This window comes from Vanellus vanellus (assembly GCF_965231255.1).
Source record: "Vanellus vanellus genome assembly, chromosome: 11".
Classification (NCBI taxonomy): domain Eukaryota; kingdom Metazoa; phylum Chordata; class Aves; order Charadriiformes; family Charadriidae; genus Vanellus; species Vanellus vanellus.
Window position 1 is genome coordinate 11,117,320 of NC_138916.1, and position 26,872 is coordinate 11,144,191.

General features: G+C 54.8%; 1 protein-coding gene across 1 annotated transcript; it reads left to right on the forward strand.

The window, feature by feature from the left end:
* Positions 1 to 6,191: 6,191 nt before the first annotated feature.
* Positions 6,192 to 22,069, forward strand: ONECUT1 (one cut homeobox 1; the record flags this gene model as incomplete). Its single annotated transcript, XM_082488838.1, has 2 exons — positions 6,192 to 7,646; positions 21,777 to 22,069. The coding sequence occupies exons 1-2, from the start codon at positions 6,566 to 6,568 to the stop codon at positions 22,067 to 22,069; spliced, it is 1,374 nt and encodes a 457-aa protein (XP_082344964.1). The 5' UTR covers positions 6,192 to 6,565.
* Positions 22,070 to 26,872: the final 4,803 nt, after the last annotated feature.

A 26,872-nucleotide genomic window follows, 5' to 3' on the forward strand; every position in this document is an offset into this window, starting at 1 on the left:
AAAAAAAATACAAATACAAATACAAATCGAGAAATCTTTGGGGTTACTAGGGTATTCCAAACGATTTGAAACAACGGGTCCTGTTTCATTTACACGATCCCTCTGAGGTAACGGCGCGAAAGGTTTTTCAGCCATCAAACAAATGCTACTGGTTTAACTCTCTCTGAGAATATTGTTTGGGTCCTTAATGCTAGAATGGAAGGCGACTTTGTGAGGGAGAGGCTCGAAGAATTGGTTTCGGTGCAAGAGCCCTCAGTGAAATTAAACTAGGTGGATTCTTTATTAAATGATTTTCGGTCTTCCGTGTTTTTATGAAAATAAAAGGCAGCACTTTGTCATTTTTAACAATGTAAGTAGCCAATAAATCTAATTTTCACATTGATTTCTGTAGGAATTAAGTGATATCTACACTATCTGCTGTGAATTGTTTTTGGAAACAAGTGCGACTTTCTCCTGGCGGAAGCTGTTTCAAAAATAATAATTACAAAAATATTTTCCAAAAATACTGCTTAAAGACAGCAGCTTTTTCAAGGACGAAATAGTTTTATCTACGAGCTTGACCGTGCGTATCTGAGACGGCATCTAGACAAAGAATTTTATAAAATGCGTTAAAACAGGCACAAGGAGAACATTGCACAGAAAAAAATGTCTAATACGAATTAATTACAGCGCGGAAGGGCTTACGGAGCCCTCGGTCTGGCGCCCGGGGAAGGGGGGGGGGGGGGGGGGGGGAAGGAGAGAAAAAAAAAAGGTGAGCGACTATATTCGCTCATACATGTAACTAATAAAGACCTCAGCTCTGAAACGCAGGGCGCTGCGAGCAGCCCTGCCTGATTAAAATGTGTCCCTGCCCTAATTGATAACTCAGGGCCACGTGCTGCCTGCGCGGGCAGCGGTGCCCTTCCCGGGGCGCGGGCAGAGCATCCCCTCGCAGCAACCGGCGGGGGTCGCGAACAGCACCTTTCCCTAAATAATCGCCCAGACGGATAGCGTTCTCTCTGCTCTGTACCTACGTGTCTTTGAATCTGCACCCGGGGCTGGGCACACGGACCGCGTGTGTTTCGGGGTACCGAGGCGTGTCCGTGGGGCGAGGGGCCACGGGCCGGGCCCCGACAGTGGGTAACACCCACCACCCCACCCCCCGCCGCGAACACACGCTCCGCGGACGGGAAGGCTCGGCCCGGCCCCGCGTGTCCGTGGCACGTCGTGGGGGGCGGCCGCAGGCCCGGAGGAGCCGCGCTCCCTCCCTCCCGTCACCCTTCGCTCTGCCCCGCGGAGCAGCGGGGCCGCCCGGGTGGCGGGGGAGGAGGGTTCCGCCGGGCGGGAGGCGGGGTCCCCGGGGAGCGGGTCCTTCGCACTCCACGCGGTGTTTTCCTGCGGGTTTCCCGCGGCGTCCCGGCAGGATCCGGAGCTCAGGGGTGCAACCGCCGCGGCCGGTCCCAGCCCGCCTCCGAGGAGGCGGCAGCGTCGAGTTCAAACGCATCAAACTATCCGGAGTCATTTATCCGGTTTCATAAATAACGTCCTTATTATCTCCAGCCCCTTTAATTCATGCTCCTGTCCGCTTGATTGCGGGGGTTCAGCAGATAAAAAGTTTATAAGTTGGTCGGGTTCTTGTTTTCCTTTTTCCATCATTAACATCATTAATATAAGCTATCAATAACCCTGTCGTTTGGAGCATAGCTTCACGGTATTGATCTGCGCAGCTATTCATCTCTGCCATAGAAGACACGGAATAATTTTCGCATTACAGTAGCTTGGATTTGCTTTTAATTCATATTTAAAGCTGCAACTGGCTCTGTGGAGCTCTCTGCGAAAGACTAGAGGCGCCTAATTAATAATAAGTTAGAAACGAAGGAAGGCACCAGCGGATAAATAATTAATACAGACATCTCTGTCTCTTTGAATATTGCTACTTTAAAAATTTAGACTTACCAGGGCCATACTGTAAGTCTGCAAGTTATATTGAGGAGATGATTTAAGAAAGCTTTTTTTTTTTTCCTGAAATACAATGCTAAATTATTTACGCTGTTTTGCAATCTTCCCTAAGTTCCTTCATTAACAAGCGCTGCGGTTTGCTCCGGGGGGTGCGGGAGAGCGCGGCTGCAAGGAGGGATCGCGGCGGCTCGGCCGGGGCAGTGCCCCGCAGCTCTCTCCGTGCCCCGCTCCGCGTCCCCCAGCCCCGGGGGGCGAACGGAGAGGAACAGGGGGGAGCCCCTCGCCCTGGGGCGAGCGAGCGAGGGCTGCCCGGCAATCTGGGAGTCAGCCCGGCCACCGCGCTGCCACCGCCCGGCCCCCCTCGGGCAGAAGCCCGGGGGCGAGGGCTGCGGGGGCAACCGGGACACCCCCTCCCGGGCGGGCACCCGCAGCGAGCCCCCGCGGCTCCCCCTGAAATCCGGGCCCCCCTCCGCCTGCCCCGGCCGGTGCAGCCCTCTTTTCTCCGCCTGCCCCCGACAGATGTATATGTTTTTGTCACCGAGCAAGTTTCCAAGAAGCTCGACAGGGGAAAGTCTGGAAAAGTTAATCCCCCCCGGCAGCTGTTGGCTTTGGGAGCCTTCGGGCGTCACCTTTGACACGCTCCCCCGTGCGAGGGGACCCGGGTGCCACAAGCTGTCACCGCGCAGGAGGCGCGGGAGAGCCGCGCAGAGACGGGAGGGCGCGGGCGGCGGCAGCGCGCACACACGCAATTACAAAAAAAAAAAAAAGTAAAAAAAAAATTTAAAATGTAAAATAATAATAAAAAAAATTTAAAAACCTCTCTGTCTGGTCCTCTCCGGCGTATTGCGCCCGCTGCCCCGGGCCGGGCTGCCCCGTCCGGGCGGGCCGCGGTGCCCGCGCGGTGTTTGCTGGCGTCAGGCGGGAGATTACGGCCGTTTCATGGTGTCATTATCTCGGATTTAAAAAGCACACACGCGCAACGCAATTCAAACAAGCAAAGTTGCGTTTTAAGTCCGCTCCGAGTATCTGCTGATCAAATAAAGACTTAAGGGCGGTAACGATTATTCTGTTAAATATATGGTACTTGACTGCACAAGCAGTAATTGATTAGCACACCGAAATGAGCTCTCTCCGGCGCTTCCCCCTCCGCCGGCGGGGCGGGAGGCTCCGCGGAGGGAACCGCGCCGGGAGGAGCCCACGGCCGGCCCCCCCCGACGGCCGGGAGCCGGGACGGTGTGCCGGCCTCGTCTCCCCAGCCCCGGGCCCCTGCGAACCCACCGGGGGTTCCCGGGGCTCCCTGCGGCCGAGCCGGGCCCGGGCGCCGTCGGGGAACGGCGGCAGCGGCGGTGTCCTGCGCGGTCCTCCGCACCGGCGGCTTTTGCGCACTAGGGCCGCATCGTCGTGGGGATCCCCCCGTCAAAGAGTAACGGGGAAAAATATTTTTAAAAGAAAAGGTGCTTGTGGGACGGGAGGGAGGTGGGTGCGAATCCGCGGCCGCGCTTTTCTACGGTTAGAAATCGAGCCCCGGCAGAGGCCGGCGTGTCACGGGGCTCCCCAGTTTGTTTGGGGTTGGTTTTGTGGTCCGTTCTTGAAGAAAAATTTGATGCTGTAGTTTCCTGCAAACTCGAGGGAGTAACTTATATTCGCTATGATATTTGCTTTGGTAACTAATCGCTAACGCGTGGAGGTGAAATATTTTTAATTAAACTGTAAATTGCAGACAGATATTGATAACGAAGAAGCTGACAACGTTTCGATTAGATCCGTGACATCACCCCGCGTTAGCCTGGGAAACAATCACAGCCGTTGACTTCGGCCTCGAGATGCTCTCGATAATTTTGTTTTATTTTATCCTAACCATTTTCTGAGACCATTAATTAGATTTCGGGTCTATTTTTTCTTCTTTCGCATATACACCTTTCCTTATCTATCCCTCGCTATAAGAAACGGAGACACTGTTACCGTTAACATTACAAAAAAAAAAAAAAATCAGAGAACTGTGGAAGCGTTCAGGCGCGGGGGAGCGATTGGAGAGGTAGGAACTGTGCGGGGTCTGTATGTAATTTTTAGCACAAAATAAAATACGGAGAAGCTTCGAGCACCCCGGGGAAAATGAATGGAGGTGAGTAGAGGATGCCTTCGGAGGTGTGATGCAGCGGCGCTGAATTCTTACAAATTTGTGTGTTTGTTAATTGCAGGAAATAAATACACCCGCCGTGGAAACTCTGAATTTATAGGGGGGGGGGGGGAAAGCTCATGATACTCTCTTCCAGGGCCGTACACGCAACATTCTTAGCAGGCAGTTGTCGTGATTTTAAAAGTTTCCTGCGAGCGTGCCCGGCGGCTGGGGCTGCTTTTAGCTCACGGACCCCACACACGCAGCCACACGCACACGGCCACGGCCGGTCCCGGGCAGCAGCCCCTGGGCCGGGCTCCCAGGGCACGGTCCCCCGTGAGGACCCCACGGGGAAAAGCGACATACCGGGATGCGAGAGCGATAGGCAGCGGGTGCCGCCCGCTCGCTTCCGGGGCTCGCCGTGGACGGCTGCGGGGCGGCGGGCACGGTCCCCACTCCCGCACCCCACGGTGGGAGGACAGCTCGTCCCCGCAGCCGTCGTGGCGGGGGTGGGCAGGGCAGGAGAGGGGCCAGGCCCGGCTCCCGCGGCGGGGCTCCTCGCCGAGGCCCCTCCGCGCCCCACGTTCGCGGGACCGGGCGCTGCTTCGGGCTCAAAGTGCGGGGCGAGGAGCCGGTGCGGGCTCCCGAGCAGCGGGGTAAAGCTCCGCAGGCCTCGGCCACAGAGTCAGGGCAATAGCTCCCAGGGAAATAACCCCGGGGTTCAACTCCGGCTCGCTCCCGGGGTGACTGTCGCCCTGGGACCGGCCCCAATCCGTGTTCCCCCACGGGGCTGGTGGCCCGATGGCAGCGGAGCCAGGGAAGGGGCCTCGGACCTTTCGGCAGGGCGAAGGGAAGATGACGGCCCCCGGTTAGAGCCCTCTGCACGGATCACGCCAAGCCGGTGTGCCCCTGATTTCCACCCCGCCGGCGGGGGCTTTGCCGGGGCAAAGCCCTGTCCCCCCTCTCCGTGGAAAAGAGGGGGCTCTCCCGGGGGGAGCCCCACCGCGGCGGGAACCCGCTTGCTGGCCTCACGGGGGGCCAGGCGGCTCGGCGGGGCGCCCGGGAACTCCCGCGGGCCCCGACGGCGGAGCGGGGGACCGGGGCGGCCTTTGTGCCGGTGCTCCCGGCTGCGGCCCCGCTGCTCTCCCGCGGCGCGCCTCGGCCCGCCCCGTCCCTCCCGCCGCTCGGCGCCGCGCACACGCTGCACTCTGCCCGGCGTGGTTCGTTATTGTTAATGGGCGAACAATAGGCACATCTGCCCTTTCTTCCAGCATAAAGGCACCTTAGCTAACGAGGGGGGCTGGCGGGTGGGCTCGCTTTTTCTTTCTCCTCCTCCTCCTCCTTTTATTTCTTTTTTTTTTTTTCGGGGGGGGACACACACGAATAAAAGAAAACCGGCGGCATGTCCGGCTGCTGAGCGCCTCGGGGCATATGCTCGCCTTGCACCGCCGGGCACGGCCCCCGGGCCGCTCGGGGTCCCCGGTGGGGGCGGGAACGGGGGGGAGGGGAGGCATCGCATGACCCATTTGGACCCGGCGGGATCGCAGCGACGGGGAGGGGGGACACAGGAGAGCCTCGGGGGGGGCGAGGGCTGAGACAGAGTGGGGACCTGGCTGGGCCCGGGAGGCAGCGCCGTGGGGCTCCCGGGCGGGTAATGGGAAGTTTCCCGGTAGGGCAGCGGGGATGAGCGGTCCCGGGGCCGGCGGCTGCGGGACACAGAGCGAGGGACACACGGCGGGCACGGCCCACGGGCGTCCCGGGGCAGGGTGGGCTCATACACCCACACCCCCTCCCGGAAGCTCCCGGTGAAGTGAGGGCGAGGAGGCTCCGCGCTCACGGAAAACGCGGAGTCACCGAAGGGGCGGGGCGGGAGGCCCTGATACCCGGGAGCCGCCCGCCCGCCCGCCCGCCCGGCGGAGGCGGGATGCGGGGGGCGGCGGCCCTTTGTGCCCGGCGGGGCGGGAGGCGCTAGGGCCCGGGAGGGGGGCACTAGGGCCCGGTGCGGCGACGCGAAGCAGCGCGGCACGACTGATTGTGGGCGCCGCCGCGCGGGGCTGGCCTCCTTAATAGGGGCGGTGACGTCACGGGGGGCGGGGGCGGGGCGGGCGGTGTCGGCGGGCGCATGCGCGGTGTTAGCGGCGGCGGCGGCGCTGCAGCAGCGGAGCGGTGTCCGGCCGGCGGAGCGCAGTGAGAGCCATGGCTAGCGATGGCGAGGGACGCGGGCAGACACCCGCCGCGGCCGCGGAGCCTGGCCTGAGGGAGAGGGGGCCCTAGAACCGACCCGACGGCGTCATCCCACAACAGGAAAAAAAAAAAAGCCAACAAAAAAACCCCAAATTAATAAATAACCAAAAAAAAAAAAAGGGGGAAAAGCCACCAGCCCGGCAGCACCGCCACCAGCCCGCAGCGCCCGCCCGCGGGAGGAACCGGCCCGCGGCCGCCGCGAAGAGCTCCGGGACGCCCCGCCGCCCACCAGATAGATGTGCGGTCCAGCCGCCCGCACGGCCGAGGATGAACGCGCAGCTGGCGATGGAGAACATCGGCGATCTGCACGGGGTGAGCCATGAGCCGGTGCCCGCCGCCGCCGACCTGATGAGCGGCAGCCCCCACCACCGGAGCGCGGTGGCCCACCGCGGCAGCCACCTGCCCGCCCACCCGCGCTCCATGGGCATGGCGTCCATCCTCGACGGCGGCGACTACCACCACCACCACCGGCCGCCCGACCACGCGCTGACGGGCCCCCTGCACCCCACCATGACCATGGCCTGCGAGACACCCCCCGGCATGAGCATGAGCAGTACCTACACCACGTTAACCCCTCTGCAGCCTCTACCTCCCATCTCGACGGTCTCGGACAAGTTCCCTCACCACCACCACCACCACCATCACCACCACCACCCCCACCAGCGGATACCGGGCAACGTGAGCGGCAGCTTCACGCTCATGCGGGACGAGAGGGGTCTGGCGTCTATGAACAATCTCTACACCCCCTACCATAAGGATGTTACCGGCATGGGGCAAAGCCTCTCTCCATTGTCCGGATCGGGCCTGGGGAGCATCCACAACTCCCAGCAAGGGCTGCCCCACTACGCTCACCCCAGTGCCACCATGCCCGCCGAGAAAATGCTCACCCCAAACGGATTTGAAGCCCACCACCCTGCCATGTTAGCCAGGCATGGCGACCAACACCTCACCCCCACCTCCGCTGGCATGGTGCCTATCAACGGGATCCCACACCACCCCCATGCCCACTTGAATGCCCAGAGCCACGGGCAGATCCTGGGCTCTGCCAGGGAGCAAAACCCTTCCGTAACCGGTTCGCAGGTCAACAGTGGAAGTAATTCAGGGCAAATGGAAGAAATCAATACCAAAGAAGTAGCTCAGAGGATCACCACCGAGCTCAAGCGGTACAGCATCCCCCAGGCTATCTTCGCCCAGAGGGTGCTGTGCCGCTCTCAAGGGACCCTCTCAGACCTGCTGAGGAACCCCAAGCCCTGGAGCAAGCTCAAATCCGGCCGGGAGACCTTCCGCAGGATGTGGAAGTGGCTCCAAGAGCCGGAATTTCAGCGGATGTCTGCTCTGCGGCTGGCAGGTGAGCCCGCCGCGGGGCGGTCGGGGCACGGCGGCGGGACGCCCCCCCCCGGGCCTGGGCAGGCCGCCCCGGTCCCTGCCTGCCCCTGAAGAGCAGCCCCGGTTCCCCCACACCCCTACGCCGCTCCGTTTCTCTCCTCTCCCGGCTCCGCGCACCGGCACCGTCCGCGCTCCCGGCTGACAGACAAAGCCGAGCCGGGGGCTCGGGTTGCGCACTGCGGCGACCCGGTTTGCCCCGTTATCCCAGGCGGGGCGTACCGGGCCGTACCGGGCAGTACCGGTCCGGGCCGTGCGGTGCGGGGACCCCCCGCGCGGGTCCCCGCGCACCGCACGGCCGAGACCGGTACTGCCCGGTACGGCCCACGGACGAGTTGCGGGGGAAGCCCCGGTAATGCACCGAGAGGAGTCGGTGCGTTTGCTTTGTGCTGGTGGCGGCGGCCCCGGGGACGGTCGCAGCTCCTGGCGGGGGTCGGGGCCGGTGTTAGCTCCGCGTCCCGCTCGGTTTGGGTTAGGTGTGCTGGGACAGGGATTTTTCCCCACAAAAATCCGGCGTGTGAGTGCTGGCTGAGAAATAGTGTTGGCTAAAATCGTTATTTTATATTTTTTTAACTGGTTGTAATTATTTATTTGTTTTTAAAACGGTTGTAATTAACATTAGGCCATGGAGTTTGAATTTCGCGTGGATGCCTCTGCATGGAGAGACGCGGTCCGTGTCGCGGCTCCCGTATTGTCTGCTCGGAGATCGCCGTCCCGTTCCGTTCCCGTTCGCCGCCGCCGCTTCCCCAAACGCGCCAGCCTGCGCTCCCAGCGCAGAGCCCGGGTTTAATATGCCGCGAGTGAGGGTTTGTTAATTAAGTGATAGGTCTCCATTAATTTGTCCCTGGAGAACGCGAGACAGTCAATCCGAGTTGGAGCCGGGGTCACTGATCCGTTTCACAGACAAAAATCAGAGAACGGCCAAATCTTTCGCCTTTAGAATGCAAAAGTGGTCCTGCGCTTTCGGCTACGGCGACGGTGGGAATTGGGAACCGCTTCCCGACCGTGCGGGGACCCGGCTGGGCCACCACCGTGCTCCTTGCCTGGTCTCAGCCCACCTCCTCGTTTCTGAAGCCTAAAGCGGCGCTAGGGAGGGCCGGCGGCAGGGTCTCCCTCCCTGCTGTAGCGGCCCTGCGCTGCACGCCGGCGGGAGGACGTTGCTCTCTTTGGCTTCCACTCCTGCGGAGTCGGTTTCAAAGGTCTGAGCTCTCAGAAAATGCCCTTTCCGCCTTCCCTTCCTCAACAGCCACCCCACCAGGAGAAAACCCTCGTCTTGCTGGTGCTACCCAGGGGAGGAGGACGGAGTTTGTGTTTCCAATATCCCCTTAACGATTGCTAAGGCGAACTTTCTTCGATTTGGAGCGTATTTTTACGACAATTCGGTCGACCTGAATCTCCGCTCATTTGCATAGATCGATACTGGAAACAACCCCTCGCTTCGGAGACTGCTGGCATCCCCTCCCTGGCGCTGCCGGCCGGGAAGCTCCGCCAGCCCCGGCGGCGGGCCCGGGCGGGAGGGGGGCGGCAGCTCCGCCGGGGGACGGCCGCGCGCTGCCCAGCCGCCGGCTCCGGAGAGGCCCATTGTTCGCTTCTTGCCCCCAAACCGCCCCTTCCTCCAGCCACCTCAGCGCTGCCCTCGCATAAACGGATCCCGGTAATCCCGTTAGAGAGACAAAGCCTCATTATTCCGCCTTCCCTTTCCGATGACACCCGAAAGCTGGCACCTTGCAGAAACGCCCTCCTCGGGGCGAAACTGGGCTCGCAGCCCCGGGGTGGAGCTGGGGGTGTCGGGGAGGGCTGCCCGAGCGTCCCCGCGGCCGGGCCGTTGCGGGCAGCGCCGGGCCTCGGCGGGTCCCGCGGGGCTTCGCCCGCCGCTGCCCGTCGTCCTGCCTGGGCGCCCGCAGCACGTGGTCATTTGCATAGTGCCGCGTCCTAGCCAATGGGGGCGGCCGCCGCAGCCCCCCCTTCCCCGACTGCGCCTCGCCCCGCCCCGCGCAGACAGCGCGCCCCTCCGCGCGCGCTGCCCGGCCCGGCCCGTCGGGCAATCTGCTGATCAGGTATCGATTTTATTTTGTGCAGGTTTTAAATGCGCGATGATCTTCCTAAGTGGTAAAAATCTGCCCCGATTGATATTGATGTACGAACATCAATTCAAAATATCATAAATTACTCCAGCCGACGCAAATTAAATTTCGCGTCCAAATTATAACTCAGTCCCGGACGTTTAGAGGATTATCAGTTAGAGGAATGCCCAGAGCGGGGCCCTCGCCGCCTGTCTTTCTTCCCTTCCTGCGGGCAGCGGCCGGGAGGCGCTGAGGGGGATGGAACCTGCTTATTTTAGGCCTCGCGCTCTTGCCCGGCACTTTATCTCGAGCATTTGCCCCTTCCAGCCGTCCCTGGGGGGTTTCTACCTCCCAGATTACAGAAGCTCCGACAAATAGAGGAAAAATTGGTAGTTACATGGAAGCAGGATTGAGGTCTTGACACTTCCTGGGCTGTCTCTTGAAATGTAAGCAGAACTGCTAATTGCAAAGCTGACCTCTTCCAGCCTCCATCTTATTCATCCCATCTTCCTTCTCCTCTCTGTTCGCTTTTCCTTTGTCTGTCCCCCTCTCTCTCCCCCTCTGTCACTGAATATTTATCTATTTGGCCGTTACTCCGTTAGTTACTCTTCCCTCCCTCCCTCCCCCCGCCTTGGCTGACATTTGGAAGGGCAGCGAAGGGATACCGAAAAAATAAATACAGTTCAAAGAAAATGTACAGCCCTTCTGCAGCCTGCTGGGATTTAAGGGTAAATTTATTTCAGGTCATTTTCGTATGGGGCGCGGAGGTGGAGGGGGGGAATAGGAGCGGATAAAGAAGGCAAAAAAAACGCTCGTCTTATTTAGGGAAAAAAATAATGTGCTTCGAGCCGTTTGTTGTGAGAAGCGGCTCTGGCTGGCGGCCGGCTGCCGGCCTCGCCGGGGCGGGAGGGAAGCGCCCGAGGGAGAAACGCGGCAAAGAAGCGTTTGGGAAAGGGGAGAGGGGGGGTACAAGGGGCCACAGGGGCCCCTCTGGATCTACTGCAGGAAGGAGCCGCCTCTGAGCGAGCTCGTCCCGGAGGGGCCCTTCCGCGGCGGCTCCTCCGTCGGGCTTCCCGGTCGGGCTTCCCGAGCCCGTCCGGGGCGGCGGGAGCCGGGCGAGGGGAGCGGGAGCCGTGGGGGAACCGTGGGGCTCGGCCGGGGGGGGTGGCCCGTCCCTCCGGAGCTGCTCGGTGTTGCCTCTCGCCTGACCGTTATTTATCACGGTTGCATCTCTTTTTTCTCTCCTCCTCTTCTTCCTTCTCCCTCCCAACGCGAATCCCGGCTAAGCTGAAGCCTTGGGAAGCCGGCGAGACATTCTCGCCAAATTAACTGTAAAGAAATCGATACGGTAATCAGAGCGTTTTCCACATTAAATATGAAATCTAATGAACGCTGGTTGCCCCCTTCGCCCCGCCGCCCGCCCCAGCGTGCGCCGGCGAAGGTCGGGGCCGCCCCGGCCCCGGTTGCCTCATTAAGGCCCGTTTAATATTTACCCGGCGGGGACTTTGCATAAACGCATTTGCATGGGGGAGGCGGAGGGCATCGACCGGGGGCTTCGCCGCCGGCACCCCGAGGGAAAGGCGCTGCGCCTCCGCGCCCTGCGGGCCGCCCCGACGCCGCGGGGACGGGCGCGGGCCTAGTTCCGCGCACCGCGGGCGGTGACAGCGGCCGCTCCGCGGCTGGCGGCGCGGTGCTGGGGCCGAGGCGAGGTGCTCCGGACCGGTGGGACCGGTGGGCGGGAGAGCAGCCCCCAGCCCGCCCCCGGGGCGATCGTACCCGTACGCACCGCCCGGTGCGCGGCCGGGCGGGCGCTGGGAACCGGGCTTGTTTGCCGGCCGTGTCCTTGCGGCGGGATTGATTTACAGCCGCTCGCACACAGCCGCGTTTGCCCTTCGTTAATGTTTGCCCAGCGGGAGGAGGAGGAGCGGGGCCGGGTGGCGGCGAGCCGCGTTCCTCCGCACCGGGCCGGGCCCGTCCCCGTCAAGCCCCCGCCCCCGTGGCGCGGCTCGGCCCGTGCTTGTTTGTTCGTTTGTTTGTTTGTTTTAATTACCCGCCGCGTGGCCGCGCCCCGCTCCCACCCTCGCTGCCGTTTGGATGAAATAGCTTCACAACGGGGCCGCTCCCACCCGCGGGCACCGCCGGGGCCGCCCCGGGAGGCCGCACGGCCGGGCCGCGAGCGCGATGCCGGCCTGGCCCGCCGCCTCTGCCCGCCCCGAGCGGTCGGGACCACCGAGCCGCCCGTAGCCCTGGGTTCCCGGGGGCTCTGCGCCATCTACTGACCGCCGGCGGCCGGGAACCGGCCCCGCCGGCCCGGACACCCCGCCTGCACCGGGCGGCGGCGGCGGTTCCCCCGGGCCGGGGTGCATCCTGGCGGGGTGCCCTGCGCCGGTGCCCGGGCTCTCTCCGTCCGTCCGCGGGAACCGAGGGGCGAGGGCGGGCGGCGCGGCTTCAGCACCGCGGACAGCTACCGCCGGTACGGTCCGGCCCCGCTCCCGCCGGGACCCCGCGCCCGGTACGGTGCGGCCCCGCTCCCGGCCCCGCTCCCGGGCTGGCCGAGGCGAAGCCAGCCCTCCCGTCTCGGGGCCGAGGCCTCCTGCAGTCCGGCCGCAAGGGATTTGCCCCACCGGCTGCCGGCTCCAGTGGGGAGCAGCGCCGCACCGGTTATGGATAACGGCAGCCGGCAATTCGGGCTGCTGTGCCGCGGGGCGGGCCGGGCTCTGTCCCCCCCTCTCCGCCGCCGTGTGCTCGGTGTGCTGCGGGGCTACGGCGGCGAGAGCGGCTCGGCCTGGGGACCCGGTTTGGGGGCGGGTGGCAGGAGTGCGCGGGTGCCTGTACCGGCACCAACCCCAGCCCGTGCTCTGCCCCGGGCCGCCTCTCCCTGTCCCCCAGGTAGCGGAAGGACCCCCGTAACCTCCACACAAGGGACAGGTTCGTTTCGAGGGAGACCCGGGGTGACTCCGAAGCGCAGGAGCTTTTGGCGAAGCGCTGGTGGCTTTACCCTGAAGACTCCGGGCACCGCGGGGGGTTTTCCCAGAGGACGGAGCGGGGACCCAGTGCGGCATCACGTCGGGTACTTCCGTGATCGCATCGATAAATGTTGATCCGCGTCTCAAAGATAAATCTGTCTGCATAAACCATCTACCGGCGGAGCAGCGCCTACTCTTGCTACCTTTCCTGGGGAGCGCAGCTCGCTCCAGCCGTTTGGCTTAAGAGGAGCTCAGTTTTATGATGCTGAGAGAGTAATATATAGGAAGAATTCATTAGCTCAACACTAGTTTTGATTTTTTCTCATTTCAGGGCGATAGGAAGTCTCGGTGGTAACATTTTCTGCACGGTCCACATGGCAATTAAAAGGCGATGGATTGCTGCTCCGCAGGTGCGCAAGCAGCGCGGCACGCTGCCGCGGGGGGTGTAACGCCGGCGGTGGCGTGGGCGAGCACTTTCCGACGGGCCAGTAGAAATTCTGCTGCTTCAAATGGCCCGAAGCATTAAATCGGGTGACACGGGGGGCTCTTCCTTAGCCACGGGGGTGCGGGAGCTGCTGCGGTGAGCCCGCCCGGGGGTTACAGACACTGCTATGGTCCGACTACGCGCGCCCCAGACCTGGCGGTAAGAAGTTAAGCACCGGCGGTGCAATTAGCGCGGGCGGATTTCCCGCGGGTCCGCAGTCGTGTCGTCGTCGTCGTCGTCGTCCCCGTCTGTCCGTCCGTCTGCCCCCCCCCCCCCCCGCAGCGGCAGCTGCCACGCTGCTGCCGTGGTGCCCCCCCAAAACGGAGGAGCTTCTTTACGTCATCACTGCCGTACTTCTCCTTCGTTTGAGGCGTATCTCTCTATTTTGAAGTTATTGCCGGAATTGACAGAGGGCTTAAAAATCGGAGCAGGGGCAGCAGGAACGGGCAGGAACGGGGCGGGGCGGGGAGGGCGGGCGGGCGCCGCTCCCCGGGGGCGGTGCGGAGCGGGGCGGTGTGAAGCGGCACGGAGCGGGCGGAGAGGAGCGGAGAGGAGCGGCCGGCGCTCCACGGCTGGGCGGTACGGAGCGGGGCGGTACAGTGCGGTACAGAGCAGCGCGGGAGCGGAGCGGTGCGGTACAGTACGGTACAGAGCGGTGCGGAGCAGCGCGGAGCCGTGCGCGCCCCCCCGCGGGCAGAGGCGAGGAGCGCGCGCCACCCAGGGGCCGGGGGCTGCCTGCGCCGCTGCGGGGGGGGGGGGGGCCGGGAAGGGCTAACACGGTTAAAATATTGATGTAGTCGCAAAAATCGTTCATTAAGGCAATTTAATCTTTGCTATTAAATGTCCTTTCAATTCATTTGGGGTAATTAAGATGCAGTTAAAGTGATTAAATTCTAATTACTTATGCTAGACAAAGAAATATTTGTCACAGTAATATGGTTAACTAAAGACCCAGCTAAAGAAATTTAGCATTTACTTTAAATGATATCGCAGGAAAATCGGGTGCTTTCCCCTGATTGATCCACTTCACAACGTATTCTGTAGTGGTGATGTCAGCTCACTCAAGCGGTCACAGATCCATCAACGCTGTAAGTTTGTGTAAACCCCAGAATCCCAAACTGTTGAGTCAGCGCTCCTTAGTCAGATTCACTTTATTATTCCAGTGGCAGCAAATTAAGGTCACTCATTTTAATACAGTGCACGGGAGTGAGATGTTTACCATTCAGTCTCAGCTGGGATCTCTATGTTGGCAGGCTGATGTCATTCGGTGAGCTTCCCATATAGCAACATATTTTTATCTCTTTTCATGTTATGAAACAACAAAAAAGGAGTATTGCCTGGGCTTCATGGCAGAGAAATAGGATACAGATCAAACGCCCTCTGAGTAGATGGATACACCTGCACACTAAATAGGAGCAAATACAAATCACCAGAGAGACAAGTCCAAAATGCTGAACGATGCCAGGAGTAATAAGAAATAATTTAGTGCGGGTTCAGACGTTTCAGCATAGCCCATACTCCCTTCAGTTGAAAGGGAAAAGTTTTGGGGAGCAACCAATGGTCTGTGTCACCTGTATAGCCTTTCACCACTGACACGTGAATGGCCTTATCCTACAGTGGGTTGAAGCTTTTTGGGAATGCTCTTTGCAGCATCAATGCTGTCCGCTGCTACAGCGGGAGCATACAGCCACGAGCTGCCCTGACATGCAGAGGCTCTGCCTGATGCAGCACCTTTCCAGAGGGATCCCGTCTCCCAGGTGCCTTTGAAGGCCCCAGGGCAGTGATAGGCAGGATGGGACAGTGCAGGGGACCACCAAATGGCCATGTATCAGAGTGAATGACACACAGCAGCTGCAGTTATTCATCCAGGCCAGATTTGCTTACTTTTAGTTCACACAGTGAAGTCTGCCCTTGGGTAACACGTGTCTTATAGGCCCCTTATCTTGTTCTCATATTCCCCCAAATAGGAAATTTTTGATAATTAGGAAAGATCTGTCATCTGTGTGTCTCTCTGCACGATCCAGAGGTGTTACTCATATGATAAGGATGGAGCTTATCACACTTTATTATATATTATCATCACCATGAATTTACCATAAACTTTTGGCTACTTGCTTCCACTGAGCTGTTGGAGCCAGTGTGATTAGGACTATCTCTGATGGCCAAAGTCCTTAAGCAGTTTCAACCTCCTGTGGAAATCCTGCTGCTGTTTCCACCCAAAGGTAGAGCCTCCTTCAGAAGAATAGCCTCCAGGATAGTCTCTAGCTTGTACCACCAAAGAGTTTTCACTCTCTAAAAATGTTGCTGGATATTTTGTGATGTTTCAAAACTAGAAGCAGATGCTTTAGAAAGAGATTCCCAGGGTCTTAGCGGGCTCAGTTCAGACTGTAGCTGAGGCAGATTTCAGCCTTTATAGACCTGACGCAATAGAGATTAGAAGATACATGTGAAGAGAGAATTCGAAAAGGGTTTTTTATGTCTCTAAGACATGTCCTGTACACTTGAGGTTTGGATAGATAAAAGACTAGGCTTTGCAAGAGGAGGCGGAAAAGATGGTCATCACAAAACTTTTGAAAACTCTCTCTCAAGTCAGTCTAAAATATGTCTCCTTGTCTCTCCTATGGCACATGCAGAAATGCAGGGCTTTTGCCAGCACTTTTTTGAGCTGGGCTGCATCATTTCTTGGGGTTTTCCTGCTCACGGGAAGGGTGACTGCTCTGAACGCGTAGCGACAAAGCTGTTGGCTTATAAACTCCCCATTGCTTTCTGGGAATCTCGCACTGGAGTCTGAAAGAGAAGCATAAAGCAGTTGGTTTTTAATCCTACCTGCCTGAGGCAAATATAATGCTTATCAATAGTAAAGATGAGACAGTCCTAAAAACTAAACCAGTCCAGTGAGGGTGGTGATGAAGACCCCAGAGCTCAGTGCTGAGTTTACCTTCTGATGTGAAGCAAACAGAAAGTGCCTCCTCAGACAAGACAGAGCTGAGCCCACAGTCGTGAGAGATCCCCAATCCTCTTTGTTGCCCAAAATTAACATTTCAGCTACAAAATGGGTTTCTACAGACTCCCTTTGTCCGTAGTGTCCAGCTCAACCTTCCAGCCACAGCGCTAATTGGCATCAAATAATGTGTCAAATGTGATGGACGTTAGTGTGGTGTGAACCTGCTCATGGGGACCTGAACCAAGACCACTATCTCATCTCATACAGGGCACTCAGTGGCCATCAAGTAATAATGGCTTATGGTTAGCAGTGACCTAGGCCAGAGCTGGAAAAGTGACCTGTCACCTCAGGGTGAAAGGCCCCGTATCCCATCACTGGTGGCCAGCACACGGTCTCCTCTCCATGTCAACCAGGCCCTGAATTCAGCATGGCGGGAGATGTTATCCTGTGTGTGTCTCCCCATTGCTGGTCTGGACCTGTTCTTGGTACAAACAGTGGGGAAAAAGGGCTCCCTGTAAGTGGAGACCCACTGTGTGCCTTGGCTTCCTCCTCCACAGGGTGAGAAGACTCATGCCAAGGCACTGGTGGGACTGTGCAATTCCCTTCCAAGAGGAGCTGTAATGGTCCCTCTTCCCATTCCAGCCACTTTGTATGGTCAAAAACTCAGTTGTGGCCATTGCATGTGCCTGTCCCGGAGCTATGGGACCTGCTGCTGGCAGCTGGTGAGCGGTGTGACTCTGGAGCACGTGGCTGCTGCCTCAGCCTGTCGGTGTGTGTGTAAGGGCACGGCGCTCTCCGTGCCAGGTCTGAAACCCCCTAAATCCACTTTCTTCTTCCTCAGCTTCTGCCACTTTTCCATCCTGTGTCTGAAAGCGCGTGTGTTCAGCGATGGCAACATGGTAGGCCACCAGCTGAGCCATGTCTCTCATAGTCAGAGTGGTCCTCTGCGTTCACAACTAGCCACACAGGGCTTGGGGCGGGGTTTGCCCAAGATGGATTTTCTGTTGTCGTTTCCCCTGATCCGGTGCCGATTTTGCAGAAGAGCAGCCAGCAGAACTTGTGGTGGTATTCTATTATGTGTCCAAACCAGACGAGCAGAAAGCCGGTTTGTTGAGAGTATTACCGGTTTCATTCTTTGCTTCTGGTTTTAGAAAAGAAGATTTGTGTTTGCCAGATAGAGCTGGGCACATGTGCACGCACCAAGTGCTCCTGAAAATTGATTTATGGTAATCAGGGTTTTTTTTCCCGAGGTTTTAAAAAGAAATCCACCCTCTAGGGATGAAAGACTAGATCAAGCACCAGGGTTAACACCTGAGCTTACTGTAATCTTGACTTTTAGACTGACAGAACAGTGTAGTTCACATCACAGGTGGGCAAAATACCCTCTTTGCTGTCTCAACCCAAAGATGCAATTAGTGCATTTTTATAGGGGACACAATCCTGCTCGCACCTCCAGCGGAGCAGGACTGATCCCGCCGTGCTGCACGCAGCCGGGCGCCGCAGGAGAGCGGCGATAGCCGGTGGAGCTGCAGCGGTGAGACCCCAGATCTGTGCCACCACGGGCAGGAAACCGGGCCGCGGCGAGATCTACAGACCTTACAAGGTTTGGCAAGTTAACTCGGCCAAATCCCTCAGGCGACTTAGAAGGAACAAAGGGAGACAAAAATAGATTGATGGACTGTATCAGGAGAATTGCAAGTGTCAAAAATATCTGTTGCTCAGGGCAGAGGAAGATGGAAGGGACTGGAAGAGGCCAGAGTTCAGCGGTGGATTTATAAGGCTCCTTCTGGCACTGATAATATTACATTGTCATATCTGCATGTGTGTTGCCAGAGCCAGAGTCACTCTTTCTTTATCCTCTGCTTTGCTTTTTTCTTAACTAGACTTTCTTAAGGCTTTTCCAAAAGGCACCGCAGGGAGCGTGGCCCAGCGGGGGCAGCCCAGAGACAAAGAGCCGGCGGCTGTCCGCGGTGGGAGCGCGGGCAGCGTGCGCGGGCAGCGCGGGCGCAGGGGTGCCGTGGGAGAGGTGCGTGCCTCCGGGCAGCGCAGCACCCCGCAAAGCGCCCCAATTCGGCTTCGGTGCTGTGGGAGGGGGTCCGCTCATGGTGCTCACAGGCAGGGGCACGTGAAGGACAGCAGCGCAAATTACTTTTATTATCTTCTGCTACGTAAAATAAAATCCAGGTGAAGGCGTGTGCTAAACAGTTTTGAAGACGGGCTCTGGTGTTTTTCCAGAAAAGGGTTTCAGTCGGTGTTTCTGGAGCCTCTGACTTCAGCGGACACCCTTGCCAGCATCAGAGGAGGACCTGGCCCAAGCAGGAGTAGCTGCTTTGAGCGTGACCCGGGCTGAGCGCTGCCTGCTGTCACCGGGCTGGACAGCCCCAGTTTGTCAGCGTGAGCTGGCCGGGCTCTGTGCCTGCGCTGGATAGACTCTCGCGTTGGAGCAGATTTTATCCCGTGGTGTACATTTGTTCTCTGGCAAGCTGGAAGCTACAATTTATTATTAAAATTGATGGGCTCCGGTGCAGGGAAAATGATCGTAAGGAAACCCTATTACGGTTTTTCATTATCACCATTATTTATTTTTAAGTGCTATTAATATTCCTGAGTCTGAACGAGGCAGACGATGAGAGGTGGTACCCACCCTTGCTGCTCACAGCCCCAGCCTGGCAGTACTGGCTGCCAGGGCTCTTTGAACAATTAAGCATATTGGAAAGTTTTTGCCCTCAATCTACCTCTGGCGAATGCTAATGGGAGTAGAGCCGACAAGGAAACAACTTTCGCGTTGCCTGAAAATGATCTGGAGTTTGAAGGTGTTCCCAGTCTCCCCCAGGCGGAGAAAGGCTCTGCAAGCAATGCTGGGCAGAGACGGGGACAGGCTGCCGCTCGGCAGGCACCGGGGCTCCGGGAGGATCCGGAGTCCAAACCGGGCTGGGCTGGGCTGGGCTGGGCTGCCCTGCTAGGGACTGGGGACTGTGCCGGCCCCGGTGTCACCTCTTGGGGCTGTGCTGTGGCCAATGAGGACTGAGCCTGTTGCGCGTGGGTCTTCATGTCTCAGATAAGGTCCCGAATTCCAAATGAGTCAATATCTCACTCTCTCTGAACCAATACATTGTTAGTCCTCGATTCAAAGTAGAAGAACTCCAATTTGGATGTGAGGACAAGAACTGCTGTATTTCATGGGCTAAACCAGAGCCTGTTCCCACGGGGTGCGGACCAAGCCTGCCTTAGGAACCAACAATCCTGTGGGATAGTTTGTTAAAGAATGAAGTCCACACTGGCCTGCAGGAGAAAGGTGTGGCTCCCAGCTTCTCCAGGGAAAACACGGGAACCTCAGCGCTCACTTTCTGATGGGCTTGACTGAAATGAAGGGGTTTTTTGCAAAATACTAAAATTGGCTTATTTGTATCACAGACTGGATAGGATTTTTTTTTTCTCCCCAGCAACGAGTGCTTTTTTCTCACCTCTGTGATGTTACTAGCAGTAATTATGCTACGAGATATGTTGTAACTCTTGGGACATTTTCTAAGGAAATAATTATTCAGGAATATTACATTTCAGGAGATGAGCACAAGCCCAGGAAGACAACGTGTTAAGCAAGTTAGTTTCACAACAGATGGTTGGGTTTTTGTTATTCTCTGCGATTTCAGTGAACTCAGGTACTAGTTTGTGATTGAAACCCCAGAGGCTTATAGCGCTAATTGGACTAGCTTTGCATCGGTCTGTGACTGTCATTTGTGATGTGATGATTCCCGCCGAAGCATCGCACAGTGCTGACTCGGCTCTCGCTAGTTGTGTAGTTAAGGTCTTGTGGCAAACGCTGATCTGGGCAGAGTAGCTAGGTGAAAGCTGGAATTTGTGTAGTCTTAGAAAAAGGCAGGTGTAAAGCAGCGTGAGCGGAAACGAAGTGGTAGGCCCGGCAAACATTACCCGACTTTGGCTTGTCTCCTTTTCTGCATGAGCCCGTTAGCAGGGGCAGGGGCAGAGCTGGGGGCGTTACGGAGCCGAGCTTCTGCAGCTGCTTTCACGGGAACTTCTGATCGTCAAACGGTGAGAGGTGTATAAATATTGAGACGCTACTGCTGTCCGCTTTGCTGCTCATTCCTACTACTTGTCAGTAAGTAAGAGACCGTTATTGCAAGAGCATTTTTAACCCTTGAGTTATGAATGTTAACTGGAGCGGGGACGCAGAATTATTTCAACAGGCACTGATCCCCGCAGTGACTTCAGCCGCTTGACTTCAGTGGGGGCTCGCTTGCATGAGGGAACCTGCTTTTCAGCCCAGAAGCTCCACGGTGTTTTAGAGGTCAGGATGTAACTTCAAAGCACTCTTCAAAGGTTTTCAGACAAAAATAACTGTAGAAGAGATGAGTTTGGCATCCCAGTCCATTTGATCGATGTGTCATTGCTTATGAAAGAACCTGTAGCTGGAATGTATGTTGTTAGGGAGCTCTTCAAAAGCTTCTCCTGGGAGGGGGCTGAGACGCCGGTGCCTTGGTCCCTGCCTGCCTGGGCCAGCAGAAGGTGCCTTTGCATCTCCTGAATCTTGCTGTCTGATCTGCGCAGTTGCTGTTTCTCTGAGTACAAAAGGTGGATGGCTATTTTTATACCTCCCCCAAGCAATTAAACCCTCGTGCCAAGGCTGGCTCTCGGTAGCAATAAAAGATGTAGGAAGGACCTTTGTAAAGTAATATGCTATTTTCATTCCAATAACTGTGGAATAGGTGGAGATGCTGCTCAAAATTCTTCATATAATCAGCACTGATCTCCACAGCAATCAGGACTCGACACAGAGAGAGAACATCCGTATTACCCTCAGAAATACATCTCTAAATCAGCATTAAAGGACATTGTTAGAGAAAAAAGGGGAAACGGACAACTTCAGACTCTTGAAAGTGAGACTGAGCAGTCTGTCCTCCCAAGGAAACCTTTTATCCCAGCAAAATGCTGACAAGATGAGCTGGCAGACAGTCAAAGGCTGGCGGGGGGATCCGGGAGTCGCTCTCCCAGCCCCGTCGGATCCTGCCTGGCAGGTGATCTGCAAGGCAGATTTCAAATTGCAAGCGCCCTTTAGTAACCTAGAGCAAAATGACGTTCGGGAAGGGAAAGAAGGGGTGATAGATGAAACAAGGTGAAATTCTATAAGGAAGATTTACTATACCATTGTTCTTCATGTCAAAACATGGTTCATTATGTTCAGAATACATAATCATCTGGCCTGTAAGGCTGTAGTAGCATCCTCGTTTCTCCCGGTTCCTTATTTCTCAGCCAACGAAAAGCTGCAGAAATGGATTGACAACAAACAATGAAGGTAAAAAAGGTGGGCAAGGTTGACTTTAGACCTCAGTGAATTCCCACTCTACCTTGTAGGGCTATTACATAGTTAAATTCCCAGCACTAACGGGTGTTATCAAAGTGTAAGGTCTCAATAACAGCATTTGCTGAGTTTTAACAGAGAACGACAAAGGTGACTCCTTATATTTTTTGTGGTTTATAATAAGTTAGAAAATGAAATGTCACACGTGCTCTTCAGATTTGGAGGCTGACGTGAACGGTCCTTTTTCCCTTGTTTGTCCTGTACTGCATGCCCGCGCGCTCCTCTGCCAGCCCTCGCTAACCGTCCTCCCCTTTCTTGCAGCGTGCAAGAGGAAAGAACAAGAGCACGGGAAGGATAGAGGGAATACGCCCAAAAAGCCTCGGTTGGTCTTCACGGATGTCCAGCGTCGAACTCTACATGCAATATTCAAGGAAAATAAGCGTCCGTCCAAAGAATTACAAATCACCATTTCCCAGCAGCTCGGGTTGGAGCTGAGCACCGTCAGCAACTTTTTCATGAATGCACGGAGGAGGAGTCTGGATAAGTGGCAAGACGAGGGCAGCTCCAATTCAGGCAACTCATCTTCTTCATCAAGCACTTGTACCAAAGCATGAAGGAATAACCACGAACTGAACCTCGGTGGAAAAGCTTTAAAAATAAATAAATAAATAAATAAAGACAGACCAGGACCTCAAGATAGCAGGTTTATACTTAGAACTATTTGAAAAAAATGTTATTTATAAGTCCAAAGAAACCAAAGACTTATTTCACCTGCATTATGACTTTGTTCTAAGACACACACTTTAGTAGGACGACGACTTGCAAAAAAATAGAGAGGAAGAAGAAAGCGAAATGGAGGGGATGAAACGGAATGCAAAGAGAAGAGAAACAGACCACTGGTCTTACACCTTCGCCCATGATCATCTTCACCGTACTTGGCTGTTTAGTGGTTTGGAGCATAGTGGTTTCTTGTCATTGAACGGACATCTCTTCAGATACGGCTCTTCATTTCCACAGCGATTGCCACGAAGGTGTATAGTGTGTCCGTGCTGCGTACACGCTGGTGGTTAGGGACTTAGTCAGGGCTGGTCTTCAGAGAGGGTCGTGCCACGGCACGACCGACAAAGCGTGGAGTCGTCTGAATTCATTTGAACGGTAGTGTGATTTTTGCTGTTTCATGGTTTGAACTTAACCGGTGCAACGCCTGGAAACGAGTTCAAACTAGGCAAAGAAATTTTGAATGGTACCTAAACCAGTGCATTCTCTTTGTTTGTTAAGGAATGTTCAGATTTAAAAAAAGGAAAACTATTCCATCCATAAAAAAAAAAATCGACTAGCTACCAAAGAACACATTTAATAATTATATTGCAGGTATTTTATTGCAATGATTTTAATATTCCAAAGCTATTTTTACACAAAATACTATGTAGAGTTATAGGTATAAACTAATCTAACTGTATAACACATAAAACTTGTAATCAAGACTGTTATTTGCAATTAGTAAAACCACATTATTGTTTCTTTCCACGATTGGCAAGAAAGAATGTCATCCGAGGAGATCGCAGCCCCCGTCGGAGCACAGGTACTGATAACGGGATGCTGCTTCCGTTGAAGTCAGTCAGCCTTTCTGTCGCTGACTTCAACGGGAGCAAAAAAAAGGGGCTGTTGCAGCCACGTGTCCGATGGTGCGGTAACTGTCACGCGTGCATCCCCTTATCCACTCTCCCAGGCTGAGATTGCTGGCGGCCGGTTGAAGAGCGCTCTTTGCAAACCCCGCGCTGTACGCAAACACAGCTCAGCTCTGCCATCTAGCCTGCAAAGGGGAGACCTGAGGCATTTTGTATGCAAAAATGAAAAGACCTGCGAAATGTAAAACCACAGGGCTCAGCATCCGATCAATACTCATTGACATCAGTGAGCTTTTTTTTACCGATTGACTTCACTAGGCAAAGGAATAGCAATAGCTTTGAAGGCTCGCGGTCTTTTCCTATTGAAAGCCGTGGTGCAACATCAGTTAATGTTGGTGGGAAGAGCTCCAACAGGAGCGCCGGTAGTGCTTTTGGCAGGCCGAATCCTGGTGCCTCTGAAGTCGATAGCCAAATTCCCGTGGCACCCGTACAGCCTGAGGTTCTGTGGCGTCGTAGCTGTGTGTAGCAGGCTGAGCTTTTGTCCTGCGCATTCTTTCTTGCTCATCTACTAATCAGGATAATGCATGAAATAGTTTAAAGTTCGTAGCTGAAAAGCTTTAAATGCTCTGTTGCTAACGGACCCGTAGAAGAGAAATCATCCCGTTCCTACTCCAACAAAATAAAAAAGAAAAGCGTGCAACATCTGCATATTAAATTTTAGCCTAAGGGGAAAATAGACTTTAAAAACCGTACATGTGCCTGTTAGATTTCTAACCGGTGTTTCAAATTACTGTAGTAATTCTGCTAGGTATATTAAATTCCAAAGTAACCAAATATGCAGGTATAGGCCCAATGCAAGGATTAGAAATAGGCAATCTTACACCTTTTTTTTTTTTTAAAAAAAGAAAAAAAAAAAGAGAGAGAAAGGAAAATTCAAGGTAAACTAGAATCCAACCCCCATCAACAACAGCAGAGACTGGGTTTGGGGATGAAGCCCACTCAAAATCCTAGCGACAGCCAAGTTAAGCAACTTTGTAGCACCGGTTATTTCCCAAGAAGACAGGGTCTAGTCAAGGTTCAGGGTATACAGTTAATTTCCAGTAAGTGTTTAGATTACAGCTGAACTCTCTCTTTATTAAAATAAAGTGAAATAACCCCAAGGGTTTTGGCCCTGAATATTTCTCCACATTTCCGTATGTTAAATTCGCTTAAAGACGGACAAAGCAATTGTCTATGAAAACGTAATCTAATCTGGGAGGTTTTCGAGTCTCTAGCTTACCTTCAATTTTAGCGAGCTTTCTTTTAAAGTGTTCCATCCCCACAGAGACATAATTGACATGGAAACATTAACAAGCTCACATGTAAAGTATCCGATGAACGCGGTCTCATTAGTGTAAGGTTAATAAAGGACAGCGATAACTAATGTTTTAGTTTTTTCCAGCAAAACACTGCTTTGTAACGTACCTATAGTTTAGAAAAGAAAGCCTTATTTATTTAAAACTTGAGAATTTAAAAATGCAGGGAAATTCAAAGTACATTGCCGCATTTTTTAGTATTTCCATTGTATTGTCTTTAGAGACTACTTGCTGAAACCAAAGAGAACTTTCATACCAGCATTAAATTTGCACCCAATATGCAATTTCAGGATCTCTGATACACACACACGCAAGCCCCTGAATAGGTCTGTGTATATGTACACGCACACACATTTTTATGGGGTGTATGTATGTATACATGCGCACACATATGTCCACACACACTAAAACTGATGCACAAGTTCTAGATTTTAAGTATTTTGGGTTTTTTACATGTCTATTTAAGTATATATAAACCTTTTGGTTTGTTGTTTTTTTTTTTATAAGCCATTAGGAACAAAACCACTCTTCCCATAAGCAATATGCGCCTCATACTCTGAAAAGGCAAAGAACACACTTTTCTTTAACTCCTTTCAAAACATGAAGCAAATAACGATGGAACTGCTCATTCTGCCTGTAAAGCTGTTTTGCCTCTGAGCAGACTGCCCGGCCGCACCGACTGAAGCAGGGACAGGTTACCTGGTGCTCCCTGGCGCGGATCGTCGCCATCCCTTAGCGGGGCATCCTTAAAGGGGAGCTTCTTTCCGATGCCACGCTTAACATCCCACGGGAAAGCCTGTCTCTGTCGGATTCGTGTTAGTCTTTCGGTTCACTTCATTCCTGACAACACGGAAATTAGTTTCAAATTCAAGAAAAGGACCTAAGAAAATCCGCCAGGAAGGGTTAGGAGAGGGAGCAGAACTTGGGAGCGTCGGGAGATGGGGCTCCAGTCCGAGGTGACTCACGGGCGAGGGGGCGTTAGGAACGCGCATTCGGCTCATAGGCTGCATCCAAACCTGACCGCAGTGACCCACCAGGGGAGGCTGGCCAGGAGGTGAACTGTCCGCATCCATCCCCATTGTAAATGGCATTATTAGCTTTCCAGGAAAAAAAAAAATAAAAAAAAGAAAAAATTAAAAAAAAAAAAACAAACAAGCCAAACAAACCACTTCAGACCGACCCGTACTGCTACGGTCGCCCCCGCGCTGCTTTGCCGGGCCCTCGGCCTCCTCTCCTTACTCAGGTAGAGCAAACCCGGCGGCAGCCAGCCGGCCACGGGGCTTCCGCCTGAGAATTTGCTCCTGCTCCAGCCGATGCCAGGAGCCAATTCCCAAGCAGCCCGAGTGGCCGGGGGTGCCCCGGTGCCCCAGGGCTGCCCACGGGCACTGTTCCTCTCCTGAGAGGAATTTCAGGATACGGCCGCGGTGGCGGCGGGCGCTGCCCGGGGGGGCTCGGAAACACCGCTGAGCTTATACCAAAGAGTCTTAGGACACCTCTCCTCACCTGAGTTGTAAACAAGACATTTTTACCCCCCAAAATGGTCCTTCTTTCTACTACTCTTCCTCCTATCCTCCTCCTCTTCCTCCTCCTTTGTACATAAGGATGAAAACTATGCATTTAGCAAACAAAGAGAAAGCACTTACCCTTTTCTATCTCGCTGCGTTTGGGTGCATTCAAAGGCCCAGGGGCTAATTTTGAGACTTTGCTTAGCCTCCTGGTTTATTATTGTGGTGTGGTTAGCTTTACAATACATTTGGTAACTATTTGCTAAAGACAAAGAAGCAAAAGGTAAGGAATAGCTACTTCCACGTGTTAAAAAAAGAAAAAAAAAAGAAAAAAAAAAGAAAAAAAAAGTGTGTAAAGATCTACTATTTATAGTGTGAACCAAAGACGCTACCTCACTCGATTTCCATTGGTGATTTTAATCACATTGATGATACCAAAGAATACCAAAGATTTTTCATGCACGGCCTCGGTCTGGAAAGGGAACTCATCCTCCTTCTTACCCCCGTCCCCCCGATCCCCCTTCCTCACCTTCACTCAGTGTGTAACCGTGTCTTCATTCTTAATGGTAATGCTAATAACCTTACGAATACTTCTCTTGCTACAACTGCTACTACTGACGATGATAAGGATAATAATAATAATAATAATAATAATAATAATAATAATAATAATAATAAAGCTCTAGGCAAACATGTTGCAAACTTTGTAAACTCATAGGACGAGTGCCTTGCTTGAACCAAAGTGTTAAACCGCTGTTGACCTCTTTATCTCTCACCTTATACTCTTTGAATACCTCAGCCTGTTAGAAAGGCCACTAATGAAAAAAGGAATAATTCTTCACCGTGGTGCTTTTTGCCGTGCAACCATGCAATGAAACTTTCTTTGATACCAAAGGAAAATGTTTTTTTCCACTTTCTTGCTGACAAAC